General features: G+C 41.2%; 1 protein-coding gene across 2 annotated transcripts in view; it reads left to right on the top strand.

The window, feature by feature from the left end:
* The window catches only part of SNX30 (sorting nexin family member 30), a 122,383-nt gene that overhangs the window by 63,967 nt on the left and 39,497 nt on the right, over positions 1-18,919 (top strand). For both annotated transcript variants that reach the window (XM_032164895.2, XM_058444790.1), the window contains exons 4-5: positions 13,293-13,451; positions 18,431-18,626. In XM_032164895.2, coding sequence (XP_032020786.1) covers positions 13,293-13,451; positions 18,431-18,626 — 355 coding nt within the window. The remainder of the gene's footprint in view (positions 1-13,292; positions 13,452-18,430; positions 18,627-18,919) is intronic.

Here is an 18,919-nt window from a genome sequence, read left to right on the forward strand (position 1 = left end):
TATACAGACTCACCCAGCAAACGTATGTAAAACATGCTAATGGACACTGTATATAATACTTCACCTATTAGGTTTTAGTTTCTGATTTGCTATATAGAAAGCCAGTTTTTCACTGGGTGTATACCTAAAGGATTATAAATCATGCTGCTGTAAAGACATATGCACACATATGTTTATAGCGGCACTATTCACAATAGCAAAGACTTGGAATCAACCTAAATGTCCAACAACGATAGACTGGATTAAGAAAATGTGGCACATATACACCATTGAATACTATGCAGCCATAAAAAATGATGAGTTCGTGTCCTTTGTAGGGACATGGATGAAACTGGAAACCATCATTCTCAGCAAACTATCGCAAGGACATTAAAACAAACACTGCATGTTCTCACTCATAGGTGGGAATTGAGCAATGAGAACATGTGGACACCAGGGGACTGTTGTGGGGTGGGGGGAGGGGGGGGATAGCATTAGGAGATATACCTAATGCTAAATGATGAGTTAATGGGTGCAGCACACCAACATGGCACAACATGTACTCTAAAACTTAAAGTATAATAATAATGAAATGAAAAAAAAAATAGCCAGTTTTGCGGCTGGCTGGGCTTTCTTTAGCCACAGCAGTAGAAATCTATCACAGAATCCATTGCCACAGTTTTTCATGTAAAAAACAAGGAAACCACCTAACACTATTTATTGAAGCAACGTGACATTTATCTACTCCAGTGCTTCCATCTGCACAGTTTCTAAAAAACAGAACCAGAGCAAAAGAAATTTAATTTTTTTTTATTTTTTATTTTTTGAGACAGAGTCGCACTCTCTTGCCCAGGCAGGTGCGCAGTGGCATGATCTCAGCTCACTGCAAACTCCGCCTCCCAGGTTCAAGTGGATCACCTGCCCCAGCCTCCTGGGTAGCTGGGATTACAGGCACATGCCACCACGCTCAGCTAGTTTTTGTATTTTTAGTAGAGACGGGGTTTTGCCGTGTTGGCCAGGCTGGTCTCGAACTTCTGATCTCAGGTGATCCACCGATCTCGGCCTCCTAAAGTGCTGAGATTACAGGTGTGAGCCACCACGCCTGGCCTCAACATTTATATTGAGTACTTTTCTGACTACTTTTGTTAAAAGTAGAAATAATAACAGTTTGGACACCAGATGTTTCTTTGGGCCTTGGGGGCTTTAGAGCAGTTTGAGTCATAAAACTCCTCAGAGCGGCTGATTTATCTTTCAGCAAAAACCTTTGTTGAATGATAACTTCCTAGCACTACCAACTTTCTGTTACCACTGCATCTCCCAGCCTTTTCCCCCCCATGGTCAGAAGAGGCTGTGTATGTTGTGAATGCACTGGCAGTTTTCTCGGTTTTCAAGGTGAAAAGAGCCACGTTGCTAGTACTGTGATAGGAATGATGGCTCTCACCTGGGGCTCAGTTCTTTCTCAGGGTATCTCTTTTTTCCCCACATACCCATTCTGTTCTCCGAGCCTGAAGTTTTGCTTTTTCTGTCTTCTAACCACTTAAAAACATGCCTGAAGAGGAAACAGTAGTTTTTAAACAGTTGGGAATATTCCTTAAAATAGAATCGTAAGGTGGCAAAATAGGCAGCTAGTGAATAATTTTTTAAAAATAAACTGCATTTTAGAACATTATCAGAATTACAGAATTATTGTGAAGGTAGTAGAGAGAATTCTCAAGCCTCACATCCGGTATTAACATTTTATATTAGTGTGGCACATTTGTCACAATGAACCAGTCGCTATGAAATAAACACCATTATTAACTAAAAGTCTTTTATTCCAAGTTCCTTTTTGTTTTTCTTTCTTTTTTTTTTTTTTTTCTTTTTTGAGATGAAGTTTAGCTCTGTCACCCAGGCTGGAGTGCAGTGGCGTGATCTCGGCTCACTGCAGCCTCCACCTTCAGGGTTCAAGCGATTCTCCTGCCTCAGCCTCCTGAGTAGCTGGGATTACAGGTGCACACCATCACACCCAGCTAATTTTTGTATTTTTAGTAGAGATGAGATTTCAGCATGTTGGCCAGGCTGGTCTCAAACTCCTGACCTCAGGTGATCCTCCCACCTAGGCCTCCCAAAGTGCTGGGATTACAGGCGTGAGCCACCACGCCCGGCCCAAGTTCCTTTTTTCTGTTCCAGGATCCTACCCAGGATCCCACATTTTATTTAGCAGTCATGTCTCCTTAGGCTCTTCTTGGTTGTAACGGTTTCTCAGGCTTTCCCTTTTTTGGATGACCATGACTGTTTTGAGGAGTACTAGTCAGGAATTTTGTAGACTTGTCACTCCGTTGACATTTGTCTGATGGCTTTCCCGATCGGGGTAATGTGTTTGGGGAGGAAACCACAGAGGTGAGCTGCCACCCTCATCACCTATCCAGGGCACGTGCTGTCAACAGTGTGCCTCACCATTGATGTGAACCTCCATCACCTGACTTGAGGTAGTGCCGGTCAGCTTTCTTCACTGTACAATTAATTACTCTTTCTCCCTGCCTTTCTGTACTGTACTCTTTGGAAGAAAGTCAGTGTTTATTTATAGCCCACACCATGCATCAGGGAGCTGCCCTCCTGGCAGCTGGTGCCTGTGAGGTTGATACTGGAAGCTCAAAGGTAAGACAGTGACACCTGCTGGTGAAATATAGTGTCTACTCTACTCTTCCATAGACACTAGAAGAGAATGGAAGAGTTTCCAGAATGCCCAAGGTGGATCCAGAATATCTTTAAGTGTGGTTTCCGATGGTCTGGATAGAAGCAGTTGGTAGGAAGCTACTTTAGAAACAAGCAGAAACTTAATTTTTCTTCATAAATTCTTGGTACTCACATATCTGGAGTGGAGAGAGATTTAATATAGGAGAGTCTCTCTGATTTAAGTATGAAAGTCAAACCAGAAACCAACCCCCTCATCTGCTACAAAAAATTTTATAGTAGCTTTGCTAGGAGGTGTCTGTCTGTTATTTAAGCATCATCTTCGGGAGGAAGAGAGAGTGGGATGAGAAGATTATAAGGAAGACAAAGGACCCCTGCCTTAGGGAACTTATTATCAGTTGGAGACCCAGTAAACATGCAGAAATGTTCATTTTCCTTTTTAAAAAAGGATTTGTTGAGATTTAATTTATATAACATATATAATTCACGCATTTAAAATGTACAGTTCAAAGGCTTTTAGTATATTCATAAAATTGTACAACCATCAGCATTATCCATTTTCGAATCTTTTTATCACCCCAAAAAGAAACCTCACATCCCTTAGCTCTCACTTACAAACACTGTATATCCCCCAGCCCCTGGCAACCACTCATGTACTTTCTACAGATTTGCCTATTCTGGACATTTCATGTAAGTGAAATGATACACAACGTGATTTTTTCGTTACTGGGTTTTTTCACTTAGCATATTTTCAAGGTTCATCCATGTAGCATATATTAATATTTAATTCCTTTTTGTTGCCATATAATATTCCAGTTTATCGATAATACCACATTTTGTCTATTCACCCTTGATGGACGTTTTGGTTGTTTCCCCTTTTGGCTATTATGAGTAACGCTGCTGTGAACATTCGTGTACAAGTTTTTCTGTGGACATGTTCCCATTTTTGGGGGGGGTGTATTCTTAGGAGTGTAATTGTTGAATCATACATAACTCTATAATTGGCCTTTTGAGGAACTGCTGCCAGACTGTTTTCAAAAGCGATGACATCAACTTACATTTCCACATGCGATGTATGGGAGTTTCTGCACATCTCCATCAATGCTGCTACTGTCTGTCTTTTGGATTGTAGCCATCCTACTGGATGTGCAGTGCTAGCTCATTGTGATTTTAATTTGTATTTCCCTAATGATGTTGAGCATCTTTTCATGTGCTTTTGGGCATTTGCATATCTTCCTTGGAGAAATATCAATTAAGATCCATTGCCCATTTAAAAATTGGGGTGCCTTTTCATCCTTAAATTTTCATAGTTCTTTTTTAAAATTTTATCTATATATTTGTATATATATGTGTGTGTGTGTATATATATATATATATATATATATATATAATTTTTTTTTTTGAGGCAGAGTCTCGCTCTGTCGCCCAGGCTGGAGTGCAGTGGCACGATCTCGGCTCACTGCAAGCTCCGCCTCCTGGGTTCACGCCATTCTCCTGCCTCAGCCTCCCTAGTAGCCGGGACTACAGGCGCCTGCCACCATGCCTGGCTAATATTTTGTATTTTTAGTAGAGACAGGGTTTCACCATGTTAGCCAGGATGGTCTCCATCTCCTGACCTCATGTTCCCCCTGCCTCGGCTTCCCAGAGTGCTGGGATTACAGGCTTGAGCCACTGCGCCCGGCCCCATTATATATATAAAATTTTAAGAGGCAGGATATTGTTTTGTCACCCAGGCTGGAGTGCAGTGGTATGATCACAGCTTACTGCAGCCTCGACCTCCCAGGATCAAGCGATTCTCCCACCTCAACCTCCGCAGGTACGTGCCACCATGCCTGGCTGATTTTTAAAATTTTTTTGTAGAGACAAGGTGTCACTGTGTTGCCCAGGCTGGTCTTGAACTCTTGGGATCAAGTGATCTTCCCACCTTAGCCTCTAGAATAGCTGGGACTACAGGCACCCTATGCCATCATGCCTGGCTAATTCTTTTTTTGGCAGAGACAGAGTCTTGCTATGTTGCCCAGGCTGGTCTCAAACTCCTGGCCTCAAGGGATCCTCCTGCCTTTGCCTTCTAAAGTTCTGGGATTACAGGCGTGAGCCACCGGGCCTGGCCAAGAGTAACCATATGTTCTTAAAATGCCATCTTGGAACCAGAAGTATGCTGGGTGTATATGTTTGTCATCTCATAACAGCAGTTCACTGTGTTTTTCTTCATTATGTAATAGTTGGAGCTGCCAGAAAGCATTCATTATGACTTTTTTCCTCTGTTTTTTTTAAAGCTTTTTTGAGATATAATTGATATACAGAATAGCCTTGCACATATTTAATGCATACAATTCGATAGGCTTGTATATACCCCTGATACCATCACCACAATCAAGGTAATAAACAGATCCATCACCTTCACAAGTTTTCTTGTGTCCCTTTGCTGTTTTGTTTTGTTTTGTTTTTGTAAGAACCTGTAACATAAGATGTACATAGCGTGTAACATGAACATGTAACATAAGATCTCTCCTCTTATCACATTTTACAGCATGCAACACCATACAGTCGTTCCCCCTTATTTGTGGTTTTGCTTTCCATGGTTTCAGTTACCTTTAGACCAAAAATATGACATGGAAAATTCCAAAAATAAACAGTTCATAAGTTTTACATTGTTTGCTGTTCTGAATAGTGTGATGAAATCTCATGCAGTCCCGCCTAGGACATAAATTATCTTTGTCCAGTGTATCCACGCTGTAGACACTGCCCACCTGTGAGTCCCTTAGCCCTCTTGGTCATCAGGCTGGAGATCACAAGAAGAGTGAGTACAGTACCATAAGATGTTTTGAGAGAGAAAGAGAAAGGCCATATCCCCATAACACTTATTACAGAATATTATTATAATTGTTCTGTTTTATTATTGTGAATCTCTTACTGTGCCTGATTTGGAAACTAAATTTTACTATAGATATGTATAGGAAAAAACATATACATATATAGGTATGTATATACAGGTGGGAAGTTCACTTGGGCCCAAGAGTTCAAGACCAGCCTGGGCAACACAGTGATACCTTGTCGCTAAATTTTATTATAGGTATGTATATATAGGAAAAACATAGTATATACAGGGTTCAGTACCATCCATGGCTTCAGGCATCTGCTGGGGGTCTTGGAATGTATCCCCCTAGGATAAGGGAGGAAGACTGTATTGTTAACTGTAGGTACCACTTTGTACAGCAGATATCTGGAACTTATTTATGTTTTATGACACTAGCTTTATATCCATTGAACAACTCCCCATTTCCCGCTCTCTGTACCCCCTGGCAACCACCATTCTATTTTCTGCTTCTGTATTTGTTCAGTGGGTTTGACACTTCTTCATTTCCTGGAGCACTAGTTACACAGCAGAGCAATTTCATGATTAGATGGGTGCATGTATTAGATTTGGAAGATGAAGCAGATACATTTAGTAAACACTTGAGTGTTTAATTTTCACTTGGAAATTTAATGTTTACCTCAGTTTTAAGGAAGAAAGCTTTCTGGAAGGATACATTTGTATTATGTCCAAGTTTTCTTTTGAGTAGTAGTAAACTCATAGGAATTAATGAGAATAAATTTGTAATGCAACAATTGTTTTTTTAATATGAAATAATAACTCCATTTTCTAGTGGTTTCTTCTTTTTTGTACTGTTAAAAATATACCTGCGTTTAGCTAACTCAATGGATAAGTTAATAAGTATTGAAACATTGGTTCAACTTCCTAATGCTTTGCATTAAACTGGGCTTGGTGATTATTGTTTTTAATTTCTGTGCTTGGTGACAAGCTTTTAATCTCTATGCTCCTTTATTTATTTGGTAGTAATTTTTGCTTAGAAGCAATATTTTCTATTAGTTTGATAAGGGTAGGAGAAATAGGCCTCTGGCGTGTAAATATTTAATGTGCACTAAATATTTGTTGAATTGCTTAGAAGCAGCAAGTCAACTGCTGATGAGGAAGTTGGACATTTCAGGATTCAGCAACTGAAAGATTTGTCTAGATTTCCTACCCAGAAATAGCAGCATTCCATTGACAGTCTACAAGAAATATGCTATTTTTTCAGATTATAAAACTGCTTTATAAACTAATATGGAATATAGATGAAAGTGCTTTACTAAAGTACTAAGTACTAATATCAGTATTTCAAGATTAAACCCTGAAATATTTAATGGATTACTGTAATACTTTGCAAATAGGATTTTTTTTGCAGGATCCAACATATATATGTGTATATTCAATTTTTAAAAATGTTTTCATTGTGGAAAATATTAACCATATTGAAGAGATTTGGTACGATGAGTCCCCTTGAAACTCCATCACCCAGTTTCAACATTTATCAGTTCATGGCCAATCTTGTTTCATCGCTGTCCACTCCCTCACCCCTACACCCAGGTGTTTTTTTTTTAAGTGCCTTAAACAACAGAAATTTATTGTCTTACAGCTCTGGAGGTCAAAAGTCCAAAATCAGTTTTAGTGAGCTAATATCAAGATATAGGCTAGGGCTGCATTCCACCAGAAGGCTCTAGGGGAGAATTTGTTTGCCTACCTTTTCTAGTTCTTGGGGCCATCTGCATTCCTTGGCTCATGGCCTCTTTATCTTCAAAGCCAGCAGCATATCTGTCATCATCTCTGCTTCCACCATCACATCTCCTTTTCTTAAAAAATGGAAGTAAAATCCATATTACATATCACCATTTTAACCACTTTGGAGTGTCCAATTCAGTGACTTTTAGTACATTCACAATGTTGTACGACCATCACCACCATTCATTGTTGTATGACCATCACCACTGTTTAATCCAGAACATTTTCATTACCCCCCAAAGAAACTTTGTACCCATTAAGGAACCACTCTCAATTCCCTCCTTTTCCCAGCCTGGCTATAATGAATAATGCTGCTATCAACACTGGTGGTTGTATAAGATTTTGTTTGAGCACTTATTTTCAGTTACCTTGGCTATACAACAAGAAATGGAATTGCAGGAGCATATAGTAATTCTGTGTTTAATTTTTTGAGGAATTGTTCAAACTGTTTTCCACAGTGGCTTATAATTTTATATCCCCACTGGAAATGTATGAGGGCCCAATTTCTCCATGTATTTGCCAACATTTGCTATTTTACTGTAAAAATTCTGGTGAGTATGAAGAAGTAGATCCCAAATGACTTGTTTTTTTGAGACAGGATCTCGCTCTGTCACCCAGGCTGGAGTGCAGTGGCATGACCATAGCTTACTGCAGCCTCCAACTCCTGGGCTCAAGCAGTCCTCCCACCTCAGCCTCCATAGTAGCTGGGACTTCAGGTGTGCACCACCATGCCCAGCTAATTTTTTATTTTTTGTAGAGATGGGGTCTTGCTATGTTGCCCAAGCTGGTCTGGAGCTTCTAGCCTCAAACAGTCCTTCCAGCTTAACCTCCCAAAGTGCTAGGATTATAGACATGAGCCACTGTGCCTGCTTCCCCCAATCGATTTTTTAAGACATTTTGGCCTAAACGTCATATAGATGTTCTACCTGTAAGTCCACTCCCCTTTTTGCTTTTTGTTCTCAGTGCTTACAAATTAATAAAAATACTTGGCATTTGTTAGACATCTGCTTTGTGCTTGGAATTGTGTTGAGCTCTTTTCATTTACATGATGTGATTTACAGACTATAGATGGACGTGATCTCACCAGCAACCCAGATTCCTATGTGTAAACAACCCAGACAGTAATAGAGGTGAGGCTGAGAGTAGGTGTGTCCCATAAGGAATCTTGAAATAGGAAGAAATTTCTGAAGCTACATACATTTGGAAATGATAATGCTTATGACAGGAGGAAATTCTGCTTGCAGAAGGGTTCTCTCTAGGGTTCCTTTAAATAGCAAGTTCCCCCGATTGATGAAACATAAGTTCAATGTGCTAAATCAGAAGAATGGACCCCTATTGTAGAACGTCATCTTTATGTTAAATGAGGCACTCCTAACCACTTACTTGTGCCTCAGGCCATCCTCTCAGGTCTTATTCAGCAGAAGCAAATGAGAGTATCATAACAGGACTCATGAAGTAAGAACAGGAAAATATCCATTGGATTTGGTAATTAGAAAGTCATTGGCACTCAATTTTAAAAGGGCCGTTTCTGCACTGGATGGAGATAGGGCAGAGAAACCCAGCACTGAAGGCAGTATCACAACTGGTTTTGTTTTGAGGGTTGGGGGAAGGCTGGGGGTTGAGAAATCAATGGGATACAGTGAAGTCAAGGTAAGTGACTCCTTTCAAAAAGATTGAATGAGCCAGGAAGGACAAGGGAGAAGATATAAGGTCAAGGGGTGGTTGGATTCATATTTTTTAGGAAGAAAAACCAACCATATTTTTATAGATGCTCGGAATAGAGCTGAATGAACAGATGTTGAAGATACAGGGAAGAGATTAATGGCAGGTGCACCCTAATGAACAAATGGGTCAAGGACACAGATGGAATGCTTAGCTTTAGGGGAGGAGGGGTTGTTGTCCACAGGGACTAAGGAAGTGAGGGTGATGCCCAGTGGATGGGCTTCTGCGGAGGAAGCAAAATAGGAAATTTCCATCTGATGCTCTTACATCTGGTTCTCACTTCAGAAAGATAGTAATCTGCTTAGCACGAAAAGCTGGGGTATAAGAATGGCTGCCTAAAGGAACGGGAGAGGGAAGAACTGACCAGAATAAAGGAATTATCCTAAAGGACAGCCATATCCCATTAAGATAACTTCTCGGTGCTTTGGACTGGGCCAGCATTGGGCTGACTGGCCCGTCCGTCTGATCCAGCACTGCATTTCGAATATTCTACTCAAGTGTAAGCTCTGCTGGGTGTCACATGTGGACATGTTATCCTTGTGTGGCTCTGTAATTTTATTCCTGACTCTATTCCCCTTTCTTCTTTCATTTACAAACCTTTCCACTGTGCCCTTTGGAACTCCTGCTCTGTTATAAAGAATCCCCCAGTATTCTTAGCATCTTCTCTGAATATTCCCACCATGTCAAGGTTTAAATGAACACTGGATGTCCCTGAAGATTAGTAGTCCCCTGAAGCTGCTGCCAGTCTTACAACAAAGACACCCAAACTTGTGTGTGTTTACCCTGTGGTAGGAATCATTCAAAGCACTTTCAACATATTAGCTAATTTAATCCTCATGACAACTCTGTGAAGTTGATGCTATTAGTTTTTACCTAGCACCAGCTTCTTGAGGTACCAAGAGATATATAGAACTTGACGGAAGGCAAACAGCTAGTAGGTGGCAAAGTCAAAAGATAAACCCAGGAAGCAAGGCATCAGAATCTTTACTCTTGATAACTAAAACATACTTTCTAAAGCTCTTTCAAGTTGAGGGCACTGAATTTCCTCATACTCCAAATACTTCTTTTCCAGGGGGTGGGGTGTTGGTGTTACCAATTCCTAAATCTTTTCAAGGTTTTGTGTTCTAAATCTAGGTTTACTAGGCCTACTCCAAGTGGCCTAGTATTCCACTTTTTTGGGTTGGCTAAGTCCACTAATCCTTGTTGCTATGTCTTATTTTGGTTTGTTTTTGTCCTTCAGGGTTTATAATTTTAAAAAATCCTCTTTATTGCCATATTATGGGGGTTTGAGGAGATTGTGGAGTTAAATGCTTGTGTTTAATGTCCTACTTTGAACTTGAACTGCTAGGTTGGTTTAACATTAGAAAATATATTAGTTTACCACTTACCATATTAAAAGAAAAAGCATGTGATTGTCCTGATAGACCTACTTGGCCAACGTTGTCTTGGTTTATTCCCTAAAGAGGCTTGCATTTTCTAAACACTCATGCATCTGCATGAGTGTTCACAGCAGCATTGTTAGTAGGGCCATAAAACTGTAAACCATTCACATGATCGTGCACACGTTCACAGGCAGGAGAGTAGGTGGACAATTTGTCACACAGTCGGTTATATAGTGCATGACTATGGAACAGTAAAATTATTTTCCTGTAGCTAAACATGCATCAATATGGATAAGTCGCAGAAAGACAATGTTGAATGACAAAAGCGAACTATACAGATGTGTACTGCATAGTGACATTTCTGTCAACGGTGGATGGCATATAGATGGTGGTCCCATAAGATTATAATACTATATTTTTAGTGTACCTTTTCTACGTTTAAATATGTTTAGGTACCCAAGTACTTGCCATTGTGTTACAATTGCCTACAGTAGTCAGCACAGTAACATGCTAGGAGCAATAGCCTATACCGTATCGTCTCGGTGTGTAGTAGCCGCACCATCTAGGTTTGTGTAGGTGCACTCTATGATGTTCACACAATGATGAAATCGCCTGACAATGCATTTCTCAGAGTGTATCTCTGTCATTAAGTGACACATTGACTGTAGTTTTATTTTTTACAAAGTTAAACAACAAGTTCAACGAACAGTACATTGTTTTAAAACTGAAACTTAGAGGGGAGCAATGACCAAAAAGTTGAGGACTGTAATTCCCTCATGGGGGCAGGAATAAGTGGAGATCTGATCAGGGATCCGCTGACAGGGAGCTTTGTCAATGGCGGTGTTCTCTCTGTCAAGTTGAGTGGTAGATTAATAAGTGCTGGTTTTATTATTATGCTTTATGACTTTGAGGTATATAATACACTCTTTTATCGTGCTAAAAAACAGCACCATTTTATAATCTATAATTCAGTGGCATCAAATACATTCACGGTGTTGTGCATCTGTCACCACCTTCTGAAAAGTTTCTGAATCACCTTGGAAGGAAACCCTGTACCCATGAAGCAGTCACATCTCATTTCCCCCGATCTCTCCAGCCCCTGGCAACCACACATCTACTGTCTGTCTCTATGGGTTTGCCTATTCTGGACATTTCACATGAATGGAATCATATATATGGACTTTGGTATCTGGCTGCTTTCATTTACCATAATGTTTCCAGGGTTCTTCCATGATGTAGCATGTTTTAGTACTTAGTTTTTATGACAAACTATTAGTCCATTGCATGGATATGCCACATTTTGTTTGCCCATTCACATGTTGATGGACATTTGGATTACTTCAGCCTTTTGGTCATTGTAAACAAGGCTGTTATGACTATTTGTGTACAAAATTTTGTTTGGGCACCTGCTTTCAATTCTTTTTTTTTAAAGCTTTAAAAAATGTTTGTTTGAGATGAAGTCTCACTCTGTAACCCAGGCTGAAGTGCAGTGGCGCAATCTCTGCTCACTGCAACCCCCCCATCTTGCCAGCCTAAGCTATCCTCCCACCTCAGCCTCCTGAATAGTTGGGACTAGAAGTGCAAACCACCATGCCCAGGTAATTGTTTTTATATTTAATATTTTTGGTAGAGATGTGGTTTCACCATGTTGCCCAGGCTGGTCTCGAACTCCTGAGCTGAGGCAATCCACCTGCCTTGGCCTCCCAAAGTGCTGGGATTACAGGCATGAGCCACCACGCCCAGCCTTGCTTTCAGTTCTTTTGGGCATAAATCTGTGAGTGGAATTGCTGAGTTTTGTGGTAATTCTAAATTTAACTTATTGAGGAACCACCAAACTGTTTTCCACCAAAACAGTGGCTGCATGTTTTACATTCCCACCAGCAATGTATAAAGGTTCTGATTTCTCCACATCCTCACCAACACTTTTTTTTTTTTTTTTTTAAGCTTATGGCCATCTTAGCAGGTATGAAATGGCATCTCATGATGGTTTTGACTTGCATTTCCCTGATGACCACTGATGTTAAGCATCTTTTCATGTGCTTCTTAGCCATTTGGGTATCTTCTTTAGAGAAATATCTATTAGATTTAGTTGCCTGTTTTTTAAATGTATAATCTTCAAAATATTTCATAGCTCAAATATTTTAAAACGTGCATAGCAGATACTTCTTTTCCCTGTGGTAGTAATAATAAAGAAAGCTTTTTAATCAAGCAGTTGATCAAACTACTATGGAAACAGATTAAAAGCTCAAAGATCCCTTGGTAGGCAGGTAGTTTTAAATTGCCCACAGTATTGACTCTAAGTCAGTATATAGAGAAATGTATTTGAATAAGGGGAATAAGGGAAATTACGTTTTAGAGAATTTTTGAGTATAAACCTAAACCAAAAAATTGGCTTATAAAAGGTATTTTTTTTGGATACATGAATTTACCTAATTTATTCATTCACCAAGTATGAATGGGGAATGAAGCACTGGGAGCAGAATCTTAAAACATTTAAATAAATTTTTATGTGGTTGATGCCTGCCTGCCTGCCTGCCCTCCCTTCCTTCCTTCCTTCCTTCCTTCCTTCCTTCCTTTTCTTTTTCTTTTTCTTTTTCTTTTCTTTTTTCTTCTTTTCTTCTTGCCATAACTTTTCCATCATATCACGTGTACATCAAGCAATGTAAAAATTACTGTTGAATTTACTGGATAAATATCTACTTTTCTGTGTTTCAGAGACTGTAATTTAGTGTTTTATTCCTTGCATTATAAAATTGACAGGGTATTTACTCCATGTATATTTTTCAGAAATCTTTATATTAATAACTACATGAAGATCTGCCTGATTAAGAAATACTTTTCTTGGACAGAGGGGTAATAGAACTGTGTGCTAGCTTGGTTGTTTTCCTTGCACCATCTCATCAATTACTCTGATTTTTTTCTTCATGTCTTCATAGCCTCTTCCTGAGAAGTTTGTGGTAAAAGGTGTTGTGGATCGTTTTTCAGAAGAGTTTGTGGAGACCAGAAGAAAAGCTTTGGATAAATTTCTAAAAAGAATTACGGATCATCCTGTGCTTTCTTTCAATGAACACTTTAATGTTTTCCTTACTGCTAAGGTAAGGGCAGTTTACATACTCTTCCCCCATATTACCATTCTTGGGGCTCTTTCCTAAAAGCTGTCTTGAGCAAGACTCGGTCTCTACAAAAACTTTTAACAAATAGCCAAGTGTGATGTTGTGAGCCTGTAGTCCCAGCTACCTGGGAGGCTAAGGCAGGAGGATAGCTTGAGCCCAGGAGTTTGAGGCTTTAGTGAGCTATGATCGTGCCACTGCACTGCAGCCTGGGTGACAGAGTGAGACCCTGTCTCTTAAAAAAAAAAAGCTGTTTTGATCTTTCAGAAGCCACCTTCATGAGCGAATGGTTCACTGTAACAGGGTTGTCATAAAATTGGTCTTTTTTTGGGTGCCTGTGTGCATTAGCATGCTTTTTTGCATTAGCAAATCCGTATAGATGGATTCTATGTTAGAATTTAGGAGATCTATCCCCACCCCATCTGGGGCCCTACCCACTTGCAGCAGCAGAGGAAGTTAGAATATTTGCTCTGCCAAAAGCAGAGCTAAGTGTTTCCTTAAACACTTGGCAGTATTACTGGGTGAGGCCAGTCTGACCAGCAATGGGCATGGAACAGAAGGAACATTTGAGTGTTTGGTGAGGGTGTTCTTCTTAAGGGCGCTTTGAGTGATTACTTGCAGCTGCATTTTACAGACAAACTCAAGTTCCAGGAGCTTGTCCTTGTTCAGGTAGCGTCACTAGGATCTCAAATTGGGTCTTTGTGGCTACTGAGGCCACACCGTCCCTGTGTATCAGACTGCCTGATTGTTACTTAACCTGCAATCATGTTCCTATCAGGTGGACATTTGCCAGATAAAACATTTGGGTCCTACACAGTTGCCAGATTCTGTGTATTCAAACTCAAGTTGGTTGTCCACTGGCCTTTCTCTGCACTTCCCTCTTGGCAGAACTGGCCAGAAAACCTGAGGTGCTGCGCTCTCGCTGTCTGCAGAAATGGGGTCACATGCTCAGACCCTCCTGCTAGCTTCCCTCCAGTTGCATCTGTTTGGTTTCAGGTATCATATTCCCATGTTCAGGCCATATGTACCATGTTCCATGTTGGCCAAGGGTATTGTGGTCCAGATACTTTCTAGTTTTTAAATCTGCAAAATTGAGAAATAGTTATAGATAACATGAGTTGACATTAAAGACTTCGGAGAGTGTGCCATTCTTCATTCAATGGAAGCCACATGACAAAGTCCTTTAGTTTTTATAACCTCAGTTGGCATTGAGTCTTATTGATGACATTCCAGTTCAGCGTCTCTTTTTCCCAGAGGCTTTCCCCCACTACAGGTTGGACAGATACACTTTTTAAAAATAAGTATTTCCTGGCAAACTAATCCTCAGGTATAATTCCTTCAACTCATACTCAAAGTAGAATACATCCTATTCTCCAAAAGCACAACACACTTTCTCCCCCAAGGTCCATTTTCCAGAAAGCCCTCAAGCACATTCATGCTTACTGAACAAAAAAGAAAAGGGAGGGAAAAGCTTGGACCCCTGGTTGTTAGGAATCTGTATGAAGAATAAGTAGGAAAGAGAGTGTGTGTGTGTGTGTGTGTGTGTGTGTGTGTGTGTGTGTGTGTGTGTGAGAGAGAGAGAGAGAGAGAAGGAGATTTATCTATCTGTGGGCCAAGCAGTATGAAAATGACTTAAAAAATATAAGGTCCTTGACTGCCTCGATCAAAATCCGACTCCATGTGAGTGAATACAGGAGAGGTGGCTTTAAACAGAACAAATTTTAGCCCTAATTCAGTATCACTTGCTGAACAAAATGTGCTAAATGGCCTTATCTTTTCTTTAAAAATTTTTAAAATTGTGATAAAATACACCTAACATTTACCATCCTAACAGTTTCTAAGTGTACAGTTAAGTAGTGTTAAGTATATTTAAATTAGTTATGCAGCTCATCTTCAGAACGTTTGCATCTTGCAGATCTGAAACTCTATGCCTATTAAATGGCAGCACCCTGTTACCCCTCTTCCAGCTGCCTCATTTTTTCCTTTAACATACCTTGAATTACTTGATCTTGTTCTTAGATGAGCCACTTACGTGTTCTGCCTTAGGGAATGCAGAGACACTCTTCGTTTTCTTTGTGATGACATGAGCTTTTCAACAAGTTAGAAGTGTCCTTAAGAAGAAGCCAAAAGGCTGTATATAATGGCTCATGCCTGTAACACCCAGCGCTTTGGGAGGCCAAGGGGGTAGATCACCTGAGCCCAGGAGTTCATGTTCAGCCTGGGCAACATGGTGAGACCGCATCTCCATATATTAAAAAGAAGAAGCAGTAGCAGCCAGTAGTAATACTGGGAGAAATGGGGACGCTCAATAGCAACTATATTCAAGTCAATATTTTCATCTTTGGTTGAGTGGGTACAGCGATCAGATAGATACTACTGAATAACTTTATTCAACACGTAAATTAACTTGGTTAACTGGGACACCCTTTCAAAGCTCTACTTGAAGCGGAGCCTGTACAGTCCAGCGAGCCCATTTGACTCTAGTCCCACTCGTAAAAACGCTGTCTGCAGAGGTAATTCCAAGAACTCTGAGGCTTCAGTTACAGTCTTGTGAAGGCCTTGTGCCTTTGGGGATGTTTCTTGTCTAGAATGTGGGAGGTCAGAAGGGGAGATGGAATCTTTAGGACACTCTCTCAGGCAGCCTGACTCTGAAGGGAAGGAGAGAGGTGGAAAGGAACTAGAGGAGATTGCTGCTGTTTTTAAGATGGGTCAGCCTTGGGTGTATTTTACATGCTGAAGGATTAGAAATTGAAGATACAGACAGGAGAGGGGATAATTGGTAGGGCAAGGCCCTCGTTTGGGGGAAGGTATGGATAGGTATTCCAGAAAAACTCTCAAACCATGGTTTTCCTCTGCTCTCAGACAACAACTGTTGTCATCAACACAGGAGAAGACTTCTGTGACCAAATTGCGGGGTGGGGGTGGGGGTGAGATTTTCCCCAAACACCAAGCAGCCATTGCCAGCTGGATGTCCACTAGTTTAATTCGCACATTATTTACCTGGACATAGCATCAGATCCCACAGGTTGAGGACTCAGTCCCCAAGTCTGAGAGCTTCCAGATCTCGGACGTTAAGTTCAAGCCTCCAAAACTTCTGACCAGCTAGCTTCAAGTTGGGCTTCCCGTGACCCCTTCTTTGGGTTCCATTAATTTGCTAGAGCAGTTCACAGAACTCAGAGAAACACATTTACCAGTTTATTGTAAAGGATATCACAAAGGATACAGATGAAGAGTTGCATTGGGCGAGGCGTGGGGGAAGGGGTGTGGAGCTTCCATGCCCTCCCTGGGTGTACCACCCTTCAGGAGACTCCACATGTTCAGCTCTCCAGAAGTTCTCTAAACCCAGCTCTCTTGGGTTTTTGTGGAAGCTTCGTGACAGCAGCATTCCATCCTGCAGGGTATGGGGAGGGACCCTAGTCAGAAAGGCTGGGGAAGGTTCGAGTCCTGCCTTGGGGCAGGTGAAAGGAGGGCAGGAGAAAGAGAGATTCTGTTTCCTGAGGCTTAACACACCCAACATTATAGTGAAAAGACTGGAACAAGGTCTGTGGAGGTTATGAGCCAGGAACCGTGGATAAAAACCTACACACACACACACACACACACACACACACACACACACACACACACACTCTAACACCTCAATAGGAAAGAGTGGATCAAGAGCAAAAATGAAGGCCTGAAGGAGGAAGCGAAGAAGGAAGTGAATTCACAAGGTGCCTACACTCAGATACTATAGAGACCTCAGCCTGAAATTGTACATCAGATGCGGAGGGGCTGTCGGGCCATGTTAGCTGTGAATTCCACATTCTCTGCTCTATCCTCTGCATCAGGCCACATCACCAGAAAGCTGTGTCCTTGTTCTGGGTTCCTTTTTCTCCCTCTAGTCATACCCTTCTAGGTCTGGGAATTAATATTCTGTTAGTATTGAGGGTGGATATGAGGAACAGACACACCTGTACCTTCTGTAAAACCATTTTGGAAGCTACCCTTTCAGTAGGTGACACAGGACAACCTGAAGATGGTATAGATTCCTCTTAGGGTTTGATGATAGGAGGAAGCTTGTTTTATCAGGCAGGCTAATATGCTTTTGTTTTTTGCCCAGGCTGGAGTGCAGTGGCACGATCTCAACTCATTGCAACCTCTGCCTTCCAGGTTCAAGTGATTCTCATGCCTCAGCCTCCTGAGTAGCTGGGACTACAGGTGCATGCCACCACACCCAACTAATTTTTTTTTTTTTTGTATTTTTAGTAGAGACAGGGTTTCACCATGTTGGCCAGGCTGGTCTTGAACTTCTGACCTCAGATGATCTGCCCACCTCAGCCTCCCAAAGTACTGGGATTACAGGCATGAGCCACCGTGCCTAGCCTGGCTGATAAGCTTTATATTTAGATACAATGGTCTATGAAACTCAACATATTTCCAGTTTTGCCTTCAAGAAATCCAGGGTTAAAATGTTTTGCTGTTTACAGCATCAATCCTAGGCCTGAGTTTTCTAGCAATGTTTTTCTGTCACTGTTTCCTGCTTTCCACCCTTTACTCCCCTTATGTGGCTTTAGTTGGGGTATAAATAAATGAGTGATGGATCTCGGAACCTCTGCTCTTCAGTTTTGCTCCTAAAGACAACATAGGGTACTTTGTATGGGAGAAACAGATACTTAAAAAAAATTATGTTAGAAACAGCATTGTGTTTAAAGGGCAGTGTGCTCAGGTGAATGAATTTGATTAAGGATTGGAGTTCAGCTCTGCTGAAAGGGATTTAGGTGTCAGCCTACGGGAGCCTGAGTCTGGTGGTTATGACGTCCAGGCCAGGGTCCTCGTGTGAACATGATTAGGCCTTCTAACTTAGCTCCTTATTTCCCTGAGTCTTCCATTTCCAAACTGAAGCTGCTTTTAGAAGCTGTTTTATTTAGTCCTGCCTGTGTGAGTGAGTGAGTGCTTTGAGCTTATTCACATATCATCCTCAGGACCTGAACGCCTACAAGAAGCAAGGGATAGCACTGCTGACCAGAATGGGTGAGTCGGTCAAGCACGTTACTGGCGGCTACAAGCTGAGGACTCGGCCGCTTGAGTTTGCCGCCGTAGGTGACTACTTAGATACGTTTGCACTCAAACTGGGAACCATTGATCGAATAGCCCAGCGGATCATCAAAGAAGAAATAGGTGAGCTGTCTGTTGAGGTCTTGATTATGCCCTGCAGCCACATTGGCAGAAATGCCATTCATGTGTGCTACAGAGAATCAAACTGCAAAATGCTGGAGTGACAGAACTAGGCCGTCTTTTGCTTATCAAAGAAATACAAGGAGGGGAGGAGTTAGGTGTGACTGGAATGTCACTTTGCACCCCGTCCTTTGTCCTGCCGTATCAGCCTTGTGTTTGCTTTTCCCATGGCCAGCACTGCTGATTCGCCAGGTGTTTCCTCTTTTATGCTCTCTTAACGTTAGCTTTAAAAGTGG

This window comes from Hylobates moloch, unplaced genomic scaffold, assembly GCF_009828535.3.
Source record: "Hylobates moloch isolate HMO894 unplaced genomic scaffold, HMol_V3 SCAFFOLD_10, whole genome shotgun sequence".
NCBI classification, from domain to species: Eukaryota; Metazoa; Chordata; class Mammalia; order Primates; family Hylobatidae; genus Hylobates; species Hylobates moloch.